Below are 24,939 nucleotides of genomic sequence, written 5' to 3'. Positions count from 1 at the left end.
TGAGCGTGTGGTTGGCCCTACTTAGGTCATGTTCTTGCTGTTATGGTTCTGAAGAGCAAGGCTCTGGAGGCTGCAGCCTCCCCAGCAGAGAGTGGAACTCTGCCTCCTCTCAGGACTCACGACCACAGGTGCCTGAAACCAGGGGAAGGGTACATATGCCCGGTGGATAGGTGTCTCCCATAGAGCCTGGAGCCCATTCTAGCCTTCAAACTGGGATGATGGGGCCGTTCTGGATGTGGGAAGAGGAGACAGGGCATCCGCCTTGGGCCCCTGAAAGCATCCACATCTTTTCTTTTTTTTTTTTAAAATTTAAATAGAGATGGGGTTTTGCCGTGTTGCCCGAGCTGGTCTTGAACTACCGGGCTCAAGCCAGCTTCCCACCTTGGCCTCCCAAAATGTTGGGATGACAGGCGTGAGCCACCATACCTGACCAACATCCACATCTTGAGCTTAATCTGTTTGGACATCTCTCTGAATTCTTAGCCTCCTGCCAAGCTTTAGGAATGTTATATGCCCAGAAGATCTGAGTGTTTCATTAGTAATTGGAATTCTCCTCTGGAATCTGAACTATTCCAGTGGAAAAGGGAGATCATTGCAGCATCTGGATCCTCCCTGCACATTTGATTCCACTTGGAAAACTTCGGTGCTGCCTTTCGAGGACAGAGGCCGAGGCTTGGCACTCTGTAACAGGCAGTTACAGCGTGAATTCTGCTTCTTCCCCAAGGTTGGGTGAGACTCTCGGGGCCACAGGTGTTTGCAAGGTGTCACTTTGCTTTTCAGACTAGAAGTTGGAGTTCTGGTTTCAGGCTTGGTTTGTGGAACAATCGAGGCTCCCGGTGTCTAAGCTGCCCAGGTGATCTCTCTAGTTCTGAAGATGTCACCTAGTTGAGATGTTCTACCCTATCTCCTTTCTGAGAGTGCTAAAGGAGCTAGAGCTTTGTTTGCCTGAGGCTGCCAGCATCACCTGTCACATCCTGCCCCGTTTCCTCATCCAGAAAAAACAAGAGGTGTCAGATAAGGTGAGCTCCAGCTCCCGTCTTGCCCTCAGATCTTCTGGGTATAACTCTTTGAAGCAAGGGCGCCTTGACTGAAGTCTTGGTCACTCAGTTCCATTAATCTTAGACAAAGGAATTAATTTTCTTTAAAAAGAAAAATGCAGTTTTGAACTTACTGGCTCTTTGATGCCAGTGTTCCAGGACTTCCTGGGAAAGCGGGAAGCTGCCGCCCCCAGGAAGCAGCGAGTGTCATGAGCTGGGCTCTGGACTGGAAGTGATTCCTGATCCTGAGGCTGGGTAAGCAATGCATGGCCAGGTTGGCCCCCCGAGGGAGGGAGCAGGGGCCTTCCTAGTTAGTTCCTGGCCAGTGTTGGTTCTGGCCTAGTTTACACTGAATTTGCCCATTTTTGTCCAGATGAAATGAAATTGTGCTAAAAGCAGCATTAAAGTGGAAAATAAGTCTTACAGAACCTGAATTATTTTACTAAAACACAGCTTTGGTCATGTCACCCCCTCTTAATCTTTGAGAACTGCCCAAGTTCTGCAGAAGGAGCCCCACACTCCTCAGAATGGCACATGTACCCTTGTTTGAGCCCTGGCCCACCTCTCTGGCATTTTTCTTACCACTACCCCTTCCCTAGCACGGCCCTTTTTGTTCCAGCCGGCCTCTCGCTGCTCCTGGATGCACTTCTCTCCTCTTGTTATATGCTCTTGGCCTTTGCTTATTGTTGTCTCTTCCACCTGAAATACCCTCTCTGGCCTTTTCCTCTTGGCAGATGCCCACAGGGCCAGCCAGGAGTCACCTGCTCCATCCTGCCTTCCTGAGTTGCCACCGTGGCATTTCTGCAATTGAACTTCCACCCTGCAGGATGCTGGGGTCAGTTGTAGGAGTGCCTGGCTCCCCACCACCTTGGATCTGTGGCTGGCACACAGTAGGTGCCCTGTGACAGGGACGAGGAGGGCCGCCTGAGGGGCTGTGAGGGAGCATCGGGCAGGCCCAAGACGTGGCCTGTGTCTGGCGGACTGTGTGCTTGGTGACCTGGCTGTCTACATGACATCCCCAGTCTCCCTTAGCGCCTGCTGGTGGAGCTGCCACCTTGGTGACTCTGCTGTTTGCTTGGGCCTGTCAGCAAGACCCTGGTGAGAGTAAGCAGGGGATTTGAGGGTATAAAACCTGTACCGGGGCCCCACTCACCTTGAAGAAGCCTTTGAGGGGACACTCTGAGGAGACGTCTGTGGTGAGGAGCTGGTTTAGAGGTGGCAGAGGCATCTCTTCCTACTGGCCCTCCTCGAAGAAGGATAAATATTAATGCTAGCTGCCCTTAGAGGACCCTTTCGTTTCTCAGGCTCAGCACTGTCGGCTTCGCACAGAGACAGAGCTGGGGAAAGCAAGTCCGCAGACCATGGTAGCAGAGACTGGGGCTCTTTAAAATGAAAGTCCTGTCCCACCTGGTCATGAGGCAGTCAGGACAGGCTGTGGCTCTTCCTGTTCCTGCGAGGAAGAACACATCCTCCTGACAGTGATTGCAGGGTGCAGTGGGAGCCCCAAAGCAGGGGTTGCAGTCTCCATTTGTCTATGAAATGAGGGGATTAGACTACAGGGGGACCTTTCCTGTTCCAAAATTCCTGTGAGTGGAGCCTGGCAGGCGGTGTCTTTATGGTGCCTCATAGTGGGACCCAGGGTTATCACTCAGAAGCTTCCTGTCATTATCCCAGGTCTGTGTGCCACTCAGAGAGTGCCACTGTGGAGAGAGACCTGTGGAGGAGCGGCTTTCTCACCATGGCTGATTAGTTGGATTTTCTTTTCTTTTCTTTTTTTTTTGAGATGGAGTCTCACCCTGTCACCCAGGCTGGAGTGCAGTGGTGTGATATCAGCTCACTGCAGCCTCTGCCTCCCAGGTTCAAGTGATTGTCCTGCTTCAGCTTCCTGAGTAGCTGGGATTATGGGTGCCTGCCACCACGCTTGGCTAATTTTTGTATTTTAGTAGAGACAGGGTTTCACCATGTTGGCCAGGCTGGTCTCGAACTCCTGACCTCAGGTGATCTGCCTGCCTCAGCCTCCCAAAGTGCTGGGATTACAGGCGTGAGCCACCGTGCCTGGCCTCTCTTTTTTTTTTTTTTTTTTTTTTTTTTGAGACGGAGTCTTGCACTGTTGCCCAGGCTGGAGTGCTCAGGAGGCTGAGGCAGGAGAATCACTTGAACTGGGAGGCGGAGGTAGCAGTGAGCCAAGATGGCACCATTGCACTCCAGCCTGGGTGACAGAGCAAGACTCCGTCTCAAAAAAAAAAAAAAAAATATATATATATATATGTATATGTGTATATATATACACATACCCACACACACACTAGAACTTGAAGCTGTAATAAAATGTTATATACATTATATACAAATAATTTCCTTTGATCTATTAGTATTGCTCTTGAGAATTTAAGAATAAAGAATAAAGAATTTATTTATTCTAAACAGGAAAAGTACAAATATATTTATTTATTATTATTTTTTTAGTCTCATACCTTCCTGCACACCGAACAAAGATATTTATAGCAACATTGCTTAAAATAGAAAAAACAAACAAACAAACAAAACTGTCAATAGCCTCAGTGTTTCATGTGGCTGTATAATTCATGATACCCAGACTCGGTGAGTATTGTGTCACAGTTATAATAATATGAAGATAATGTTGATTCTTGGGAAAATGTTGATTAATTTAGATGAAAAAAGTAAAACACAGAATTGCATGATAAGTGTGTAAAAACTGATTACACTGCCCATAGTAAAAATTGACATAATGCGGATAACTGGATTTAGGCAAAGAGGTTATGGGTAGGGCATGTGTGTGTTTGAAATTGCTTTAATAATTTATACAGCATCTTTTTTTTTTTTTTTTTTTTTTTTTAATAAGACAAGGCCTTCACTTCAAAGACTTTGGATTTGGGTGGAAAGGAGGCCAGGGGGAGGGACGCCCATCTGTTACTACCAGGAAGACCAAACAGCTCTGTCTTATCAGCTACTGGCACTGCATGCAGGGCCTGGAAGATTCAGATGGGCCTGACTTCATAGACTGGCTGAGTAACTCGGGTTCACAGCGTGGACTCTGCATCCAGCCCCCAGCCGGCTCAGGGCCCCAGACGATTTTCACACCTGCATTTTCACGGAACCAGCCCAGTGAGCACGTGAGACTTTGAGCCACCCGCCCACTCACCTCTGGGCTGCCTCATACTGCAGGCCCCTGCCACAGCAGGAGGAAGCTGAGTCTCTCTTCCGCAGTTCCACCTGGCAGCAGGGAGGGTGTGCTTTGCTAATTGACCTCCTGCAGCCTTTTCTAACCCTGGTGGCGCCCTAGTGAGGTCGTGTCTTGCGCACTTACATTGTTGCACATATTAATTGAAATGTGGAATTTAGTTGCTCTTTAGTGCTAGCCACATCCATCCAGTTCACATCTGACCTAGCAGGCAGGGCCCCCTGACCCCACATCTTGCCATGAGATCTGCTGGGACACGCAGCTGCAGGTGTGGGCGTGGGGCTGAGCAGCTGACTGTCTTCTGCGCACCTTCTCATATCTCTGTGGCATCTCAGAACCTCTGGACACCTGGTGAATGGCCTTCTCACCCACCACTCCCCTTGTGTGTAGTAGCCTTTTCTTCTGAGGGGGGAGCCTTATTTTCTTAACGTGTGGAGTGTCTATTTGTAGGGCCCATGATCATCCCCTCGCTGTGACCAGCCCAGGAATGTGATCGGGGCAGGACAGCGAGACTCCTTGGTGTTGTGCAGAGTCCCCAGGTGGGTGGCAGCTGGAGAGCCCACGGTATACCTTGAGTTTGCAAGTTGGAGCCTGCTAAAGCTCCACCCGACAGAATGCGTGTGGAGGGACGTCCAGACCCAGCTGGGGCCCTGGTTATCTCCAGCTTATATCTGCTAAAACCAAATTCCAGAACTGTCAAAGACTGGAGTTTTTTGTTCTGTGATCAGATTGAAGTAGGACCCTGTGACTGGAGGTGTGCCAGGGTCAGAGAGAAAATGGAGAGTATGGGCTCAGGGCATGCCTAGATGCTCATTAGGGGTACTCAGGCCAGCTTCGTGTGTTCCATGAGAAATGATGGCTGTGTGAGTGTGTTTGGAGGTGGAGGTGGGGACTGTCTCTGTGCTTTTCTAGAATATCGTGTTTATTCCTAGATGCCCCTGCCCCATCTTCATGCCCTACAGTGGCACTGAGCCTGGTTCTGATCATTGCTGGTCATGTGAATATTAAGTGCCAAAGTGTCTAAGGAACAAGCTGCCTTCTCGAGCCCAGGCCCCAGCAATAACTGTTCCTCTCAGTTCCCTAATTTAGAGACCACGTGTGTGTGTGTGCCCCAGGGTTGTTAGCAGCTCGGTTTTTTGAAGCTTGAAACACATTTCCATAGAAACAATGCTATAAATGGTGGTTGGGTACCTAGGCTAGCCCACAAAGAGCCCTGGTGTTACCTCAGAAGTTGCTGAAATAAGGTATTAGTGAAATTGAGAGCCCAAATGCAGCAGAGTTAGCACCCAGGACGCTGGAGGTTAATTGGTGTGGGTTTATTTGTGTAATTTTCTTTCTTTGGTGAGAGGTGTTTCAAAGCTCTCCAGATAAGGGATACTCTGGAGGCACTCCCCCACACCATCCCCGCCCCGTCACAATCACTCCTCTCCCAGTTTACATTCCTTCTTCTTGCCTCATCAAGGCAGGGGCCTGGGCCTACCTGCCCTCTGGTATGTTTATGATGAGGAAATCTTGTTCAGTGGCCCTTACATCGTCATCATCATCATCACCATCATCACCATCATCACCATCATCATCATCATCATCACCATCATCGTTATTGTTATATAAATAATCTCTATCAACTTAACAGAATAAACATGACACCTATTTAGAATTCTCTTCTGATTGCTTCTAATGTTCCTTTGAGGTTTTAACACAGCTTATAAGTTCACCTGACATATTTTTTGGTGCTGATTTTGTCACTTAACATGACTTCACCAAATGGTTTCATCAGATAGTTTCCCTTTGTCCATCCTTTCACATTTTGTTCTGTTGCTCTTCCTTACCGTACCATAATCTGATGGGCTCTATATACAGGTGCTATGGAGCATCTTTTGTAAAAACTTCCTTGTGGTGACATTTTAGATTGTTTTTATGGGATATAGTCGGCCAACCATAATTACCTGGTCAGTGTTTTAAACTCTTGCAACACTAAATACATACACCTACCATATATCCACAAACATTTAAAAAAAAAAAAAAAAACCCAGCCGGGCATGGTGGCTCACACATGTAATCCCAGCCCTTTGGGAGGCTGAGGCGGGCAGATCACCAGGTCAGGAGTTTGAGACCAGCCTGGCCAATATGGCGAAACCCCGTCTCTACTAAAAATACAAAAATTAGCCGGGCTTGGTGGTGCGTGCCTGTAATCCCAGCTACTCGGGAGGCTGAGGCAGGAGAATTGCTTGAACCCAGGAGGCAGAGGTTGCAGTGAGCCCAAGATTGCACCACTGCACTCCAGCCTGGGCAACAGAGCGAGACTCCGTCTCAAAAAACAAAACAAAACAAAACAAAAACCTTTTTGCAACACAATGCCAAATCACATTCTAGAAAGATTTAAACTGTTTATGGTAGCACAGCAACGTATATGCAGCTGCCCTGCCGACAGCAGCTTTCCTGGTTTATTTATTTACTTATTTTCATATTGGGGTGGGCCATAATGGGGCCTTAATGATATTCTAATTTGCATATCCTAAATTGCTGCTGATGTAGGTTTTTCCTCTTGATGATTTACTGATGTGTTTCCTCATGTGTCAAGCCCTGCTCATGTCCTGTGACTGCGGAGCCTCCCGCCTCATTTATCTCCTTGAACCACTTTCCTGTTGGGAAACTGCAAGTCCTGTCTTCCTCACTGGCCCCACCCCTCACCTTGTCTCACTCATCTCCACACCAGCCCAGCTCACCACCTCAGTGACTCTGGGGAGGCAGTGAGAGGGACAGACCCTGGAAGCCCTTGTGATGGAGGCCACAGGGCAGGAGGTAGATGCAAGGGAGACCCTGGGAGGAACCACAGGCTGTTAGAGCTGGAGGGAGCACTGGAATGCATCTGGCCCAGGGGTTATGCACTCAGAGGCCAGCAGGGAACAGAGGGGATGAAATGACAGAGGCTGGCAGAATGTGATGATAAAAGACAGTGACTCGTGGCCTAGGAAGGGGTAGGATCTTTGGAAAATTAGAAAGTCCATCCCACCTAAGCACCCCTCCCTAGCAGTGCTACTCAGCTCCACCTTCAAGAAGGAGGTTTCCAATTTTTTTTCCACGACAAGGCAGAAGTTCTGATTTTTAGTTTGTTTTTGTTTTCTGATTTAAAAAAAAAAATATATATATATATATATATATATATATATATATATATATAGCCTAGGCAATAGGCTGGGCGCTGTGGCTCACGCCTGTAATCCCCAAACTTTGGGAGCTGAGACTGGCAGATCACCTGAGGTCAGGAGTTCGAGACCAGCCTGGCCAACATGGTGAAACCCCATCTCTACTAATAATACAAAAAATTAGCCAGGTGTGGTGGTGCACACCTGTAGTCCCAGCTACTCAGGAGACTGAGGCAGGAGAATCGCTTGAACCCGGGAGGTGGAGGTTGTAGTGAGCAACAAAGTAAGACTGTCTCAAAAGACAAAAAAAGTTGGCAATAAATTCATTTAAAATAAAACATAATATGTGAGTCAAATAAAACACATCTGTGAGGGAGAAGGGCCCATGAGGCTCCAGTCTGTAATCTCTCATTTTATTAAACTTCTTATTGGGAAACACAGACCCAGAGAGGTATCCTCATGTAGCAGAGAGAAGGCTTCAGAGGGTCCAGAGGTCGAATGCCATCTGTATGACCTTGGCAGAGCTGTTTAACCTTCTTGAACCCCAGCTTCCTTATGTATAAAATGGGGAAAATGGCTTCCTTCCAGGGTGCTGGGGTGGACTCAGTAGGCTCATATCATATCAAGCATGTATTTTTTATTTTTTAATTTTTTTGAGACAGGGTCTCTCTCTGTCGCCCAGGCCAGAGTGCTGAGTTCAGCGGTATGATCTTGGCTCACTGCTACCTCTGCCTCCCGAGCTCAAGCGATCTTTCCACCTCAGCCCCCCAAGTAGCTGGGACTACAGGCACACACCACCGTGCCTGGCTAATTTTTGTATTTTTTGTGGAGATGGGGGTTTCACCATGTGGCCCAAGCTGGTCTTGAACTCCTGAACTCAAGCAATCCACCCACCTTGGCCTCCCAGAGTGCTGGGATTACAGGCATGAGCCACTGTGCCAGGCCAATGTCAAGCATTTAGTAGCTGCTCCACAGATGTGAGAAAAATCCTGTGTAGGTCATCCAGAAAATTAGAGGAAGAACTAGGCTTAGAACTTTTCTCTCATGACTTACAGTGTGGAGCTTGTTCCACATTACATGGGCCTACTTTCATGGGAGTTTCCAGAGGTGTCTGGACACAGGGATCCTTCTTAACTCTGCGAAATTGTAGGTTATTTTATGAGAGCCTTTTTTTTTTTCTCCCCGCTTAAGACACAGTTTCCTTCTGTTGCTCAGGCTGGAGTGCAGTGGTGCAATCATAGCTCACTGCAGCCTCAAACTCTTGGGCTCAAGCGATCCTCCCACCTCAGCCTCCCAAGTAGCTGGGACTACAAATGCATACCACCACGCCTGGCTAATTTTTTTTTTTTTTTGAGACAGGTCTTGCCGTGTTGTGCAGGCTGGTCTCAGACTCCTGGCATCAAGCGCAATCCTCCTGCCTCAGCCTCCCAAAACGCTGGGATTACAGGCATGAGCCACCGCGCCCAGCCCCTATGACAGCTTGTTTGCTCAACAGCTACTGAGCTCAGATAATGGGCATCATAGCTCTGTGGGCTTTGCAGTGCTGGCCTCAGAATTCAGGAGACTGAGCCTCAATAGTTGTTGATAATAATAATGCCATACACCACTGAACCTAAGAAGCCATTGATTAGAAGATGTAGTGTTATTTTATATACAGCTAAGAAAGAGGCCGGGAATGGTGGCTCACACTTGTAATCCCAGCACTTTGGGAGGCTGAGGCCAGCGGATCACTTGAGGTGAGGAGTTCGAGACCAACCTAGCCAACATGACGAAATCCCGTCTCTACTAAAAATATAAAAATTAACTGAATCTGGTGGTGAGGGCCTGTAATCCCAGCTACTCGGGAGGCTGAGGCAGGAGGTAGAGGTTGCAGTGAACCCAAGAGGTGGAGGTTGCAGTGAGCCGAGATCACAACACTGCACTCCAGCTTGGGCAACAGAGTGAGACTCCTTCTCAAAAAATAAAATAAAATAAAATAAAAAGGCCGGGTGCGGTGGCTCACGCCTGTAATCCCAGCACTTTGGGAGGCTGAGACAGGCGGATCATGAGATCAGGAGATCGAGACCATCCTGGCTAACATGGTGAAACCCTGTCTCTACAAAAAATACAAAAAACTTAGCCGGGCATGGTGGTGGGTGCCTGTAGTCCCAGCTACTCAGTAGGCTGAGTCAGGAGAATAGCGTGAACCCAGGAGGTGGAGCTTGCAGTGAGCCAAGATTGCGCCACTGCACTCCAGCCTGGGTGACAGAGCTAGACTCTGTCTCAAAAAAAAAAAAAAGGAAGAGGAAGTGCTGCTAATTAAACTATACAGGCTATCAATTGCAAGATGCATCCTGATTTCAGAGATGTTAAAATGGAGGAAATGTGTATCTTAGAATCAATGAAATAGAATAGTAATAAAAGTAACAACAATCTGTTACATTGTATTGCTTGCTTTAAATAGTCACATATACTGTTTAATTCATGCAAGCATTCACTGAGCACCCACCATGTGCAGATGCTGTGTAGATACCAGGGATACCAAAGTGAGGAAGATCTAGGCTGTGCCCTTCAGGAGCTCCCATCCTAGTAGATGGCACTCTGATTCCAGATATGCTGCAATAAGCAGGTGTAGAACAATGTGTAGGTGATGGAGTAAAGATAAACAGAGGATGCCATGGGAATTTAGGGAACAGAGTGACTGTCTGGTCTTTAGGAGCAAAGACAGAGGTTTGGGTGCATGGGATTTATTTAAGAAATGGTCTCTGGAGGAAGGGAGGAAGGGAAGCAGGGTAGAACCGGGGAAGAGTGTGTGTTGCAGCTGGAGCATGAATTGCACCACTATGGAACTGGTCCCACCAAAGGCCCCTTTTGAGAAGGGGGTAGCTGTGAGTCCTTGAAAGCCAACACTCAGAGCACCTGGGGGACATTGCACCAACTTTACAAAGTAGATCTGGGAGGGCTCCAACAGTATACACTCCAGTGGCCTTCCGCTGCTCAGAGGAGTCAATGAAGGCTTCCTGGAAGAGCTGCCATTAAGGTCAAGTCTGGTGGGAGATCTGGGTATGGGGTAACATGGGGATCAAGGTGGCAAGAGAAGGAGCACGTGTGAAGATATGAGGGTGAGAATGCAGGCATCTTGGAGAACGTCAGGTTGTTTAGCCGTGTGGGCTGAGGCTGGGAAGTGGGGCAGAGCCAGATCGTGTGGGAAAGGTGCCTAACAGTCTAGCTAACAGTCTCAGCTTTATGCAGTAGATGATGGGAGCTACTGAAGAGAGGTGTGATCGCTCTGATGGCAGTGTGGATGGCAAAGTGTGCAAAACTAGAAGCAATGAAACAGATGAGAAAAAATGATGGCCAACACTTATAAAAGACTTAGTGTGTGCCAGACACTGTTTAAGTAAGCTCTTACTATCATTCCGATTTTGTAGATGAGTGGTTGAGTAACTCGCTCAAGGTCATCAAGCTAGTGTGAGCCAAGATTAGGACTCAGGTCTCAGCCTGTGCTCTTAACCTGTACACCCCCATGAGCATGAATGTTGGATTGTAGCCCATGATGTATCAGTATTTGTTTTCACTTAAAATCAATGCTTTAAAGCATGCCCTGTTGCACACATTGGGTCTCTGGAGTTCCTGTTCCTCCTGGCCCATTGCCATAACACAGGGAAGCCGAGCTCCAGTGAACAGCCAGTGAGGAAGTCTGTCTGGGACTAGTTCTGCACAGGGCATGGAACTGTGCTGAAGGGAGGCCTTTGAGAAGTTGGCAGCTCTCAGTCTGTGAAGAAAGGGCGTTTCTGTCCTGTGGCTCTGCTGGCCTGCCCTCCCTGGCAGCCACACCTGTTTTGTCCTTCTCCCTACACCCGGCCAGACGTCTCTCGCAGAGTGACAGCAGCAACTGGGGACACGTACAGAGGCTCCCTCTCAGGCCAGACAAAGGCACTCAGAACCTGGCCCGGGCCTGCAGGGCAGGGAGGCTGGGGAGGGGGCAGGTGGGAGGGCCAGGGACACAGACAGCTGTGGGCTGGTGTGGCAAGCATGGCCCTGCCCCAGAACAGGTGAAGTCAATGTGAGCGGAGGAGGAGGGTCCCCTGGCGTTTTTTCCAAGGGTAAAAGAGAAGACGGTGCAGAGACGTCTCAGCACACAGTGGCTTAATTTCATGACTGGGGTGGTTGTGAGCTCCCGGTTTGCTCAGAAAAGACCTGGCAAAAAGGGCTGAGAAGACACAGCTGTTGGAGGGGTGTCCCTACTTAGGCTGGGAGGACAACCCTGTGGAAAAGTGTGGTGGAAAGGACACAAAGAACGGGCTGGGAGAGAAGCCTTGGAGGACACCCCAGATGAGACATTGAGTCAATGCTGGAAAAAGTCTCTCGAGGCAGAGCCCATGAGAGGGTTACCTGAGGCCCATGGGGTCTTTGCAGGCAAAATAACTGGGTTTGTTTTTTTTTTTTTTTGGAGACAGAGTCTCCCTCTGTCGCCCAGGCTAGAGTACAGTGGTGTGATCTGGGCTCACTGCAACCTCCACCACCTGGGTTCAAGCAATTCTCATGCCTCAGCCTCCCGAGTAGCTGGGACTACAGACGTGTGTCACCACACCTGGCTAAGTTTTTTGTTTTTGTTTTTTTTGAGATGGAATCTTGCTCTATTGCCCAGGCTGGAGTGCAGTGGCTCGATCTTGGCTCACTGCAAACTCCGCCTCCCGGGTTCACGCCATTCTCCTGCCTCAGCCTCCTGAGTAGCTGGGACTACAGGTGCCCGCCACCACGCCTGGCTAATTTTTTGTATTTTTTAGTAGAGATAGGGTTTTACCGTGTTAGCCAGGATGGTCTCGATCTCCTGATCTTGTGATCCGCCCGCCTCGGCCTCGCAAAGTGCTGGGATTATAGGCATGAGCCTCTGCGCCGGGCCCACACTCGGCTAATTTTTGTATTTTTGGTGGAGACAGGGTTTTACCATGTTGGCCAGGCTGGTCTTGAACTCCTGGATTCAGATGATCCGCCCGCTTTGGCCTCCCAAAGTGCTAGGATTACAGGTGTGAGCCACCACGCTGGGGCTGGAACTAGGTTCTTAACAAGGGATAAGCTAGGTTGGGGAGGAGATACAGGGTAAAACAGTAAAAATAATAATCGTAGCCTCTTATGTGTACATAGCATGATCGAGTTATAAAGCAGTTTTTTGTCTTTTTGATCCTCTCAAGCCCCTGGAAGGTGGGCATCCTTTTGTTGTTCATGCAACGAACACTTAAATGGTGCATCTGTTATGGGCCTAAAAAGTGAGGCTCAGGGAAGGTCAGTGACAGTTTTCCTAAGTTCCCTGTGTTTTCTACGCCCTTCTTTTTTTTTCTGTTGTAATTGTAGGTAATGAGGTCCTGGAGGTCATACTTTAGTTCTGTAGAGGGAGACGACAATAAAGACACAAGAACATAAGGGACATAGGGACCTGGCTGGCATCGTGGACTTGGGATGCCCTCAACAATATTTGCATTCCCGATATCCCAGGCTCTGGTAAAGGTTGGTTGTTTACTTAAACACACCATGTGTGCTGGCCTCGTTGGAGGAGGAATAGTGGGCAAAGGACAGGAATGCAGGTATGGAGCCTGGGGAGAAAGACACTTCTCTTTTAAATAGTGATGATGGCTGCAGAATGTTATTGGAGGAAGGTGGCTGGGAGGTGAGAACCTGGCTTCCTTGGAAGCTTCCCCCAACTTCGTGACAGCTTTATTGAGATATACTTCACACACCATAAAATTTACCCTTGGAAGATTTTCCTTTTTCTTGAGACAAAGTCTCGCCCTGTCACCCAGGATGGAGTGTGGTGGCATGAACACAGCTCACTGCAGCCTTGACCTCATGGGCTCAAGCAATCCTCCTACCTCAGCCTCTTGAGTAGCTGGGACCACAGGCATGCGCCACCACACCTGGCTAATTTTTGTATTTTTTTTTGTAGAGACTGGGTTTTGCCACGTTACCTAGGCTGGTCTCAAACTCCTGTGCTCAAGCAATCCTCCTGCCTCAGCCTCCTAAAGTTCTGGGATTACAGGTGTGACCCACTGTGCCTGGCCTCACCCTTGGAAGATTTTAATGGTCTAGATACTGTTGATGAAACACAGGGCAGTGACAGACCGCTCTGAGTGGAGTCCAGAGAGCTGATGTTGCCCCAGGAAGCCTCTCAAATGCCATATTCTACCTTCATTGGGAATCAGAGTTTAGGATTCTGTCTAGGGTGCTTTATTTCCTGGAGTGTTTCTTTCTTGTCAGACACACTTCCTGGTAACTAGAGCTCTGTACTCCTTTTTCCTGCAGTTTGTAAAGAGGGTTGAGGGTGGAGAAAATCCCACTCTCTGCATAAGGTCTCTGGAACACCTCCCTGTCTCCCTGAAAGGTCACCCTTCTTGGTTGCCCCAGAGACTTGTAGCAGGGACTGGAGCTTCTAAAACCAAAACTTTCACTTCACACGTCAGTGATTCTGCACCGTCATATCTGCAGCAAAACTGACCTCCAGGGCTTTCCCAGAAGCGCTGCAGCTTTCTTTACATAGCCTCATCTGCCCGCCTTTTCAAGGTAGACTTTTCCTGCCAAGCGGGGGCTATTTGGTATAGTCTTGAGCCCTCCTCCCCTGCACACGTGTGTGCCCCTTTTCTTCTCTCTCCTCCTTTCTTAGGTGGCCTGAATTTGGAAGTTTAGCTGTAGTGAAGGGCAGTGCTGCTCCAAGGTGAGCAAGGCTCCTTCAGGGCCACTGACTTCTCTGTTTCCCCTGCCACCTGCCTCAACTCCGTGTGCTGCTTCCTGGGCCACTCCTTTGGAGTGGCTCCCACTTGTTCCCTGGAGACCGGGCCCTGGCTCCATGGTGGCAGGCTCTTCTAGGAATGTGCTTCCCAGCCGGGTTTTCTGGTTGGTTGGGAACATCCCTGGGCTGGTCTGCACTAGCTCTCAGGGGCTCACTCTGGGCTTGCCTAAGGCCAGCTGCAGGGGCTGGGCTCTCAGGGGAGGTCAGGATGGCCGCAGGTCTGCAGAGGAACTTGGCAGCAGTGGGCACTGGAGGCCAAATGGCTTTGCTTTTGCTTCTCTCACTTGGATGTGTTGTCAATGGGAGGGAAGAAATCAGGCAAATGAAAAAAGTAAAAAGGCTCTACCCTGATCCTTTGCTAGGAGCCCTGAGAGTCTAGCCTCTGCTTGGGGGTCTGCATGCCTGAGCACTGCAGTTCCTCAATTGCTCACTGCCTTCCTCTGGGGGAGGAGCAGAGAGGTCACAGATGCTTGCCTTGCTCTGTGACCTGGTACAATTCAGTTAACCTCTCTGAACCTCAGTATTCTTATCCATAGATTGAGAGGGATAAAACTCTCACATGCAGTGCTCTTCAGGAGACTGTATGGAGAAGTGCTCTGAGAGCTGCCAGGAACAGTACTGTCATCACAGATGCCAAACTGGGGAGCCCGGGCCTTTTTTTTTTTTTTTTTTTTTTTTTTTTTGTAGAAGGTGGTTTCCCTAGCTCCTTTATTCACTTACTCTAATCACAGAATCATGGATCTTGAACTGGAAGGGATTTCAAGAGGTGCTCTGGTCCAGTCCTGTGGCATAATTATCTGTATTTTGTAGATAAGGTTGTTTTAAGCATTCCTTATTTTGACATATCTGTCATAACATGGTGCAAATAAGCCCTTTTCCTCTTGGGGAGGTGTGACTTCCAGGTGTACGTGTACGCAGGTACTCCAGCCAGCGAAGAGGTGGAAGAGGACAGGAAAGCCATGCTCCCTTAGGAGCAAGTGCAGGTTTGGCAGGGTTTCTGGGCAGAAGATCCAAGTTTTGCCTGTGCCCTCCACACCCCACCCTGGCCCTGTAGGCTCAGTGAGTGTGTGAGAATCATATTCTGCTGCCCCTCCCTCCTCTTCTCCCTGAGAAAGTGAGGGATGCACCTGGTTCTCAAGTCTAGCCACAGGGTTTTGAAAAGTGGCTGCCAGGACACACTGTATTCTTGGGTGGTTTTTCTTTCAAAGGAAAATCTCCTGACCCATCTCCTTGAAAAACAGCCACCACCACCACCACTGCACCATCACCAAAAAACTTGGAAGGAAGAATAGGACACACACCCCTGAATTTTCCCCTGGCCCTAAAGCCCCATTGAATGTGGGGGCCAGAACCAACCTCTTGAGCTGCAAAAATGTTTCCCATCTTCCCACCGGTCAGGCAAGGAGGCATCAAGGCTTGGACCTGAGAATTGATCAGGGGGATATTTAGGGAAGGCAGGGGAAAATGTGAGTATGGAGTGAAAAGCCGCTCAAGTCTGGCCTGAGTTGCTAGAATTAAATCCAGGAGATTTTCCTCACCTAAGTGATGGAGATGGTGGGTCCTTTCTAGGGACTGAGGCCAATCTCAATAACCTTTACACGCACCAGGACGCTGTTGAGCCAGAAAGTGAAACCCGGGGAGTCTGTTAATAAAGTGCCTTGGAGAGGATTGTGCATGATTTACCGTATCCAAAACCAGAGAGAGTTTCTTTGTGGAAGAAAGCGACTTGTGCCTTCCCCAACATCACACACACACTTTCCTGGCAGGCTCGATGGGTTTCCAAACATTTCGTCACCGTCTCCTCCTGACCTTGGTGTGAAAGGAACTAGCAGCGTGGCCCGTGGGTTCCAGCAAAGCCATCGGGGGCGCCAGCCTGGGCGGGGGGTGGGGACGGCGACCGACTCGTGAGTGGAGGTGAGGTCTGCTGGAAATCCCCAGCCCCGGCCGCCGCCTGAGGTTTAAAGACGCCTTCCCCGGCCTTATTTGGTCGCAGGAAGTGGGCGGCGCCGGGCCTGCTGGCTGAGGCCGCCCCGAGACAGTTGTGCTGATGAAGTGGTAGAGCTGGTTCCTGCTCGCCGCGGTGCCGCGCGCGCCGGCCGGCCGCTGGGCGCTCCGCGCTCCCAGCCTCGAGTTGTGCAATCCTTTGTAGCACGCCAGAGTCCTCCTCCTTCGCTGTTGCCTCTCGCCCTCTCTCTCTCTTTTTTTTTTTTCAAGCTGTGAGCTCAACCGATGAGTCAGAGCCGTGCAATCCTGACACTGCATCGCAGGACTGGGGGTGACACGGAGGGAGGGAGAGCGCTTGCGAGGCAGACAGCACGGGTGCGGGGCGCGCCGAGGCTCCTGCATCGCGAGTGGGGGGTGACAGCCCGCGCGTCCCGCCCGAGCCCTGCCAGCAAACTTCCCAGCCTCCGGGAGGCGCGGGCTGGCGGAAGCCCCACGAGCGCCGCGGGGAGGCGACGGCGCCTGTTTGTTTTTAAAATCGGGAGTGCGTGCAGGCTGCTGGAGTCCCGGAGGCGACCGAAGGCGGCGGCCCGCGGCGGAAGGGGGACAGTCGAGGCCGGAGTCCGGAGCCCGGAGCCCGGGCAGGAGCTGGGTAAGTGGGGCTGCTCGGCCGGCGGCCGAGGCCTGCACGCGGCGGGGCCGGCGAGGGGACCCCAGGCGGCGCGCGAGCTGTGGCTGCTCGCACGGCGGGTTGCAGCTCTGCAGGCACGGCCCGGAGCGGGGGCCGCTGGGGCCGCTGTGCTCGAACTTCTGCGGCCTGGGCGGCGGTGGAGCGGGCGCGTGTGGCTGTGCGGGGGCCGCCTGCAGCCCTCCGCCCCCTCCCCCGCGGCCCGCGCCCTCGGCCCGCAGCTGCGGGTGCAGCGCAGCCCCGCGGTGTTTGTGCAGCTACGCAGCTTGTGCGCGGCCCCCGCCCACCCGGGCGCGGCCCCGCCAGGAAAGCCCTCCCCACCCGGCGGCCCGCGGCGGCTCGGGAATCCGGCTGCTCCTCCTCCGCCCGAGAGAAACGTGGTGTCTGCGGGGACCGGCTGACGTGACGGAGCCCAGGCCCAGAAGGCGCGGCGAGGGGCTCGCCAGCTGAGGGAACTTGGCGCGGGAGCCCCTTCCCCTGCCAGCGTGCACGGGAAAGTGGGCTTGGACGCGGCGTCCACGCCGGGAGTTAGGGGGACAGAGATGCAGGGGCGGCGGGGAACTGGGGCAAATGCAGTCAGCAGAGGCCTAGGCTGGAGCGCTTCGCGCAGGCGGGCGCACCTCAGACCTGTCATCCTCCCGTGCGCCCCCGCACGCCCGCGCCGCTGCAGCCGGCCCAGCCCGCGAGGCGCCTCTCGGGGAGCTGTGTTCTCTGGTGCCTGGCGTCAGGGCCGAAACCCGGGGTTCGGCTGGGCCCTGCATATGGCCGGCTTGGTGGAGCTGGTCACGTCGCCTCCCAAGTCGCACATGCAGGAGCGTGTGTGCCAGGTTGCCCCCAAGGCCTCTGGGTAAGGGTCCAGGGGAGAAAGGGGGACCTCATGTGCCCTGGGGCCTTCAGGCTTCAGCCCCAAGGGGGGCCGACATGGAGGAGGTACCTGCCACCCAAAGTGGAGGCCCGGTGTCCGTCCCAGCCCAGCCTCCAGGGAGAGCTGGTGAGAAGATGAAAGGGGAAGTTATATGCCCCATTTAAAACTTTGTTGGTCACAACTACGGTGCCTGCTTCCTGTTTCCACCATCCCACGTGGGACCTGTGTGCCAGCCTGTGGAGCCTCGCCCAGGGGGCGGTGGGATGGGGGAAGAGAGGCTGGCCACGGAGGCCCTGGTGGCACGCGTATGCGGGGGATCCTTTTTGGCAGCTGCGGCTGGGGGAGGGGATGTCTGGCTTGCCCTGGCAGGGGGATCCTGGCCTGGTGGTGTGGGATCTTCTTGTTCCTGTAGCTTCAGGGTTGAGACTGAAGGCCTGTTGAAGGTGGACTGAGAAGCCAGTCCTCCCTAGGGGGCCTCGGCTGAGGGGAGAAACCACCTGTCTTGCTCCGGAGCCTCCCATGGAAGGTGTGGCACACACCCCTTTTGGATCAGAGAAATGCACCCTTTCCTCGGGTGTGAAGTGGCTGAAATTCAGGAGCCAGGGAAAAGGCGAAGCCTTCCCCGGTTGGGTTGAGAATTCGTAGCTCCTCCTTCTCCAACTGCTCTGGACAGTGAATAATAGGAGCGTAAACATTCAATTACTGTGATACACCATTTCGTTGCATGGCCCTGGTCCAGTCTCCACTCTAATTGGATTGGCCTCTGGCTGGTTACTCTGGTCTGTGTACCTCCCGGGGGGACAAGGGGGTGAAGAACCTGGAGGATCCCCCCAGGTCATACAGCTTGCCAGCTTGCTCTGAAACAGCCTACCCATTGCCAATGTGGCTTCTCCAAGTGCCAGCAGAACGCCCACTCCCGTGGCTCTGTCAGTTCCTCACTCCACCCCAGGAAAGAGCGCCCTGGAGTGCCCATAGGGATGAGAATTTAATTTTTACATGTAGGATTTTAAAATAGCCCCAGTGTTTGACCCTGTGGGCTGCTGTTCTCAATAAGTGGAACAAAAGAAAAGACAACATGCAGTTATGGATTCAGCTGAGGACCTCCTGTGGCTAGAGTCCCCAGAGAAAGGCTGCCCAGGGGTGTCAAGACCTCTGATAGAAGAGGGGACGGGGAATGGGCCCAGTCCAGGAATCTTTGGCCTTGATAGCCCCTCTCTTGCAGTTGGGTCTCTCAGAAGAAAACCTTGCTCATGCTGGGGTGGGGACGGCCACAAAGTGACTGGGGGTTTCCAGCTCATCCTTCTAGTCCTGTTTCAAATGCCACTTCTGAAGGCTGTAGCCATCTTCTGAACACTCATTTCCACCTTATGTAGTTATTTGTGTACATACTGGAGTGTGGTGGTCAAAAACAAAGACTCCGAGCTAGAGTCCCTATACAGTATCTCCCTCATAGAGTTACTGTGAGGATTCTGTGAATTAGTATACATAAAGTGCTTAAAGCACATTTCAGTATTTGGTAGCCTCTGCTTCTAGTGTGAGCTCGGAACGGTTCCCACAATGCTTGGCATCTAGTGTTTAGTGTTTTTTTGTTTTGTTTTTTGGTTTTTGGTTTTTTTGGTTGTTAGAGACAGGGTCTTTCTCTTTTGCCCAGGCTGGAGTGCAGTAGTGCGATCTCAGGTCACTGCAGTCTCAGCCTCCTGGGATCAAGCAATCCTCCCACCTCAGCCGCCCAAGTAGCTGGGACTACAGGTGTACATCACCACACCTGGCTAATTATTGTGTTTTTGTAGATACAGGGTTTTGCCATGTTGACCAGGCTGGTCTTGAACTCTTGGGCTCAAGAAATCCACCAGCTTTGGCCTCCCAAAGTGCTGGGATTACAGTCTTGAGCTACCTCGCCTGGCTTTAGTGCATGTTAGTTGAACAAATTAGTGAAAGATCTCCATAAAAAAAAAAGGTGTATTTGGCATGTGTTGGGCCCAGTGAGTCCCTGCTGCAGGAACCCCCTCACATTGCATCACTGGTTTCAAAAATGTCACTGTACCGTGGGTGATTCTGGTGCTGGTGAACCCAGTTTCCTGGCACTGCCCTGTAGCTGGCCTTGTGGAGTGCATGTGTCGGTCATCCTGACCCTAAGGGGACCTCAGGGTGAAAGAGTTGTGGAGCCATCTCCCTAGGGATCTGCTAGCCTGGGCAGTTCCTTTGGCCAGCCCAGGTTGGTACCCTTCCTGTGTGTGTGCAGGCACGCATGCATCAGTACAGAAGCAGCCTGGGGCTCCATTCTTCCCTGACTCACTGCAGGTGGCAGGAAGCAGAGCCAGTGGCTGCAATTTGTTGGAGGAATTGCTTCTTTCTGCACATGAGAACTCTTGATTCTGGGACTGAAAAATTGCATGCTGGGCCGGGGCTAGGGTGGAGTATGCTGAAATCCCCGGTTCTTACTAAGGGACCTGCATTTGCATTCGAAGCAACATTCAGGATACTGTGAGACTATGAGCTCATTTTATGAATCAGAAGCATTACAGCATAACTTTAATGTTGGAAACTGCAATTTGGAATCCAGATCACCCTCTCTCCACCTCAGCACACACACACACTCTCTGACATGGTCTCTCACAGTCACACGCTTGGGAGCAACAATAGTCGGAGCATCAGTTCAGATTCTGGAGCCCTCAAGCAAAATTCGTCCACACGGACTTTGGCTTCTACACTCAGAACGCTGCTCCTGGATGGTGTGTGGACAGTCACTTGGGCAGTGACTGAAGGAAGTCTGGTGGGTACATGGGAATGAGGCCTGGGCAGACCTGAGTTCATACCCCAGCATCTCCTCTTGCAGTGTGGCTTTGAGCATTGCTTAACTTCTTGGGCCTCAGTTTCCTCACCTGTAAAATGTGGATGATAATAGTACTTCATAGGCTGTGAAGGTTAGACAGGATTATGCATGCAAAGTGACTGACACATACTAGGTATTCAACAGATGGCAACTCTCATTTCACCAGTTCCCACTGGGTCCGGTGTGTTTGCCTTTGGCTCCTATCAAGGAAGAGAAAATGAAAGGTATCCTGCTTATAGTAGGAAAGCAATCTACCAGGCCACTGAAGCTTGTATAAATGAAGTTCATTGTGCCCTGGGAACAACTGCTTGATCCACTTCACCCTAGACATGTGGCCCAGACCCGGTGTCTGTGTGCCTTTGAGAGGGACTGTGTCCCTGCAGCCGAGGGCTGAGGGCCCAGCTTCCCAGAGATCAGATTATGCTCTCCGGAACCTACCCGCCCAGGCCCCAGGCTGAGCTGCTCACATGGGTGGGCAGGAGGAAGGCTGCTTTCTCAGCCAAGGAAGAAAAGTCCCCTGTTTGCTTCACCTGAAGCCTTGCAGTGTGACCTCAGGGGAGGTTTGGCTAGAGCCAAGGGTGGGAGTTTTTCCTCCAAAGACTGATTTGGCTGTTTTACCCATTAAAATTAGGTGCAACGGTGAAGGAAACACCAAGAATTATATAAGAAGAAAGTTACCACTGTCAGAGGAGAGCTGGAGTTGTGCTGGGGTGGGGCTGGGGGTCTCCCTGAGGGCTGCAGTTGCTGGCTGTCATTCTCGGCTGGTGGGGAAGAGCTGGTGGGGAAGAGCTGGGGCTTGGGGCTGAGGCTTCCCTGGCAGCTGCTCTTGCTCTTCCTGGAACACAGCCTCGTGCTGTGGCCAGCCAGGGAAGGTGCTCCCTGTTCCCTCTGCCTTTCTCCCAGCCGCAGGGAGCTCTCATGGTGAGAGCATTTTTTCCAGGCAGTGCTTCTTCCTCTAGGAGTCCTGGGAAGGAAGGAGAGTGGGGAGAGGAGCCCAGGGCAAGGTTTATCCCAGTTAAGCTTGGATGGAGAGAGTGAGCTACAGTAGGCTTGTAGCCAGCCAGAAGGGGCTTCTCTCTAAAGCTGCCCAGCTTCTCTGGGGGATTGGAATCCAGACAAGAAGGAAAATGGTGAGATATTTTGGTCCCCCGCTTTTCCCAGTAGTTGGGCAGAGGCCCCTATCCAGTTTACTGTTGCCAGAACTTGCCATTTCTTTAGTAGGTAAGGCCCCCATAGCTCAGAAACAGGCTTAAGTGATAACTTGCAACCCCGAGACTTCACGTGAGCTGTGGCGCAGATCCTCCTCCCGACCTGGCCTTCCTCTGTCTGAGGCCGCAGCTGGCCTCGGGTCATAGTCCTGGCCTCCAGGGAGTCATTCCAGAGCTGGGAAACCATTTGGTATATCTAGTCCAAATCCTGCATTTTCAAATGGGGAAGCCTTGAGAGGTGGTGAGATGCTTGAGGTTCCGAAGACTGTCTCCACTTTCACTTTGGGAGGGTGGAAAGGGACTGCTCCTGTGTCCCGTGCCTGGTCACTGCTCCTCCCAGTTTGGAAGCTGGGAGGGCAGCTTGAGTGCAGGAAGAATCCAAAGGAATACTGTCTTGACTCCTGGGTGTGGCTCAGTCCTCAGCTGGCTCCATAGTTATTTATTTGTTTGCGTGTACGTGAGTGAGTCCTGTGGTTGGGAGGCTGGATCTGAGTAAAAGCAGAAGTACCCACACTCTGTCAGCTGTGCAGCACGCAACAGGGGACAGTCGGGAGGGGAAAAACGGGAGCAGGGGCCTGTCTGCATGGTGGCTGCTAGTTGTGCTTTCTGTCCCTGTTGCAGTGCCTGCACATTTGAGTGTAAACAGCCCTTCCATGTTGCTAGCAGCTGCCCTTCCTTGCTGGCTTTGGGCAGAAGAGGCGCCAAAAATAACCAGGCAGGCACTTCCACTTGTGGGACATTTACTGTGGTGGCGTCTGAGCAGGCTTGCTTGCTTTTTGCAGGCCCTGTGTCTCTGCCACACTGGAGTCTCTTCTACTTCCTGCAGCCCTTCCTCAGCCTCCCTCTGGCCATTGCACCTTCCCCTTTATTGCTTTCATTAGAGTGAGCAAAGGAGGGTGGCGGCTCCTCCTTGTGGGCCTGGAAGCTCTGCCGGTGTTATCTGGGAAGTACCCTCATCCCCCTGTATCCCTGTAGGCAGGCCCTGCTGGCATAGCTGAGTTTAAAGGAGGCCTCTGCTGGGTGCCCTCTGGACTTTCTCGCCAGACCTCTCTCTCCTGGGTCTGTAGGCCAGAAGCTGTGCGTGCCTGCAGAGCCCCACACTGTTGCTAGGACTTTGAGTCTCCCTGTCCTGCCCCTGCCTGGCCAGCCCTGCTCTCAGCCAGCTGTGGAACTGGAAGAGTCGGACCATTCATTTCCTCCAAGGTGTTAAAGACTGATAACGATGTCTGAACCACCCCTACCCAGCAAGGGAGACAGGAATCACATTTATTGAGTGCATACCCTGTGCCAGGTGGCACTTCATCTGTGTATTACCTCGTCGTGTCCCACAATAACGAAGATGAAACTGTTGTGCCCATTCACCAGTAGGGATCCCCAGGCTTGCAGAGGCTGGTGATTGGGGAAGCCAGCACACATTGCCCCTGACTTCTTTTACCTTGCAGCTCCCACACTTCCTCCAGCTATTTTCCTGTGCACAGGGAACAATGCTTTGATCCTTGGTATGAAGTGCTGATAGTAGGAATTCGGGCACCATTAGACTGGCTGATACGGGAGATATTTTGGGCTGGGAAGGGTGGAGAAGACCTCCCTGCTGCCTCCCTCTCCAGGTGCTTCACAGGGCAGCCAGGAGCCCAGCCTTGAGCCCTGAGGCCCTTCTGTGGAGGACTCAGCTGTGGACCTGGGGACTGCCTGGCCAGGCACATGCACAGGAGGAGGGGAAAGGCTTTGTTTCAGCTTAGTTGTGGGTTTCCTGGGGACCTCCCAAGTGTCTCCTCCCCGCTAAAGGTATCCCAGCCTCTGAGGTACTAAGAACAGTTCTGGGGATCAAAGACTGGGGCTAGGTGGGATCTTTGGTCTCCCTTCTTGGCTGCTGGGTCTGACCTGGGGCCCATCATTCCAGCTGGCTTGGCCCAGGTCCCAGAGAGCCTGGTTGGTGTGTACTTGGGGCTTGGGCTGGATGCTCTGCTGTGCCCGCATGCTGTGCCAAAAGCCTCTGGGTGTATTTCAGGAACAATAAAGAATAAATCAACATAGGAGAAAAGGCCCTGCAGCAGCTGCTCAGAGACTGGAGAAATGCAAAGAATGCGTGAGCCTTTGGCAAAAGTCTTGCATCTTGACCAGGACCTGAGGAAGGACGTGAGGCTGATGTGATGGCTGTGGAGTCAAATGGGTGTCTCTCTGTGCCCACTTTGCAGCCCTTCTAGGAGGCCCCAGGCAGCCACACTGAGACTCCCCCCTCTGCTGGTGGCAAATTTTTGTGCTTCCTGGTCACTTGGCATGTACTGGGGAGCCATATTTCCCCCGTTCTTTACTCTCATACCACTCTGCCACACACTGACCCATCTAACCCCCAGGCACCAGGTGGGTCTTGGCCCTTTCCAACCCTGACCGACGAGGAATCATGGGTTGATGAAGACTTGGTAGGTTTGACACACATACTATACTCCTTGCTTTCCCTCCCCCAGACGAATGTCAAGGACCTGGCAATGCCAGGTCTGAGGGATGCTAAGTGTGAGAACATCCACCTGGGAGGCCCTCACTGTAGCTCTACCCAGGTCGTCAGCCATGTGTCCTTAGGCAGGTCATTTTACCTTTGAGGACTTGGTTTTATGAGCCTTGGACAAATGATCTTTGGAGTGAGTGGGCACCTCTGTCTCCTCTACTCGGGATGTGCGATGAACAGATTTTATTTAGGAAGTTAAGTTATTGGGAGAAGCAACACTCTGAGAGCACCATGCGGAGATGTGGGAGGCTGTGGCTGGGGGCTGATGCTCAGTGTCCTGAATGGGGAACCCAAGCAGAGAGCTGATTTGACCCAGACCTCAGGGTAGCAGGAGAGGGGACTGGAGCTTGGACTCCATGGGGACTTGGGTTATCTGACAAGCAGGGGAGAGTCAATACTTTATTTTTTGAGGTACAGTTTTGCTCTTGTTGCCCAGGCTGGAGTGCAGTGGTACCATCTTGGCTCACTGTAACCTCTGCCTCTTGGGTTCAAGCAATTCTCCTATCTCAGCCTCCCGAGTAGCTGGGATTACAGGCGCCCGCCACCATGCCTAGCTAATTTTTGTATTTTTAGTAGAGATGGGGTTTCACCATGTTGGCCAGGCTGGTCTGGAACTCCTGACCTCAAACGATCCCTCCACCTTGGCATCCCAAAGTGCTGGGATTACAGGCGTGTGCCACCATGCCTGGCCGAAGGCATTATTTATTTATTTATTTTTTGAGATGGAGTTTTGCTCTTGTTGCCCAGGCTGGA

At 51.7% G+C, this 24,939-nt stretch overlaps 2 protein-coding genes across 5 annotated transcripts in view; one reads left to right on the top strand and one right to left on the bottom strand.

Moving 5' to 3' along the window:
• Positions 1-24,939, top strand: part of MIDEAS (mitotic deacetylase associated SANT domain protein) — a 75,063-nt gene that overhangs the window by 12,644 nt on the left and 37,480 nt on the right. The window contains exon 2 of one of the 4 annotated variants that reach the window (XM_077937787.1): positions 1,189-16,741. The gene's annotated coding sequence lies outside the window, so the exon portion shown is untranslated. 4 annotated transcript variants of the gene reach the window in all.
• LOC144330366 (uncharacterized) lies at positions 14,836-24,632 on the bottom strand. Its single transcript, XM_077941393.1, has 2 exons — positions 21,154-24,632; positions 14,836-20,524 (listed from the first exon to the last, which is right to left on the bottom strand). The coding sequence occupies exon 2, from the start codon at positions 17,409-17,411 to the stop codon at positions 16,383-16,385; it is 1,029 nt and encodes a 342-aa protein (XP_077797519.1). The 5' UTR covers positions 17,412-20,524; positions 21,154-24,632; the 3' UTR covers positions 14,836-16,382.

This window comes from Macaca mulatta, chromosome 7 (genome assembly GCF_049350105.2).
Source record: "Macaca mulatta isolate MMU2019108-1 chromosome 7, T2T-MMU8v2.0, whole genome shotgun sequence".
In the NCBI taxonomy this organism is placed as follows: Eukaryota; Metazoa; Chordata; class Mammalia; order Primates; family Cercopithecidae; genus Macaca; species Macaca mulatta.
Note: the sequence above shows the minus strand (reverse complement) of the source record. Positions and strands in the feature narration are given on the sequence as shown.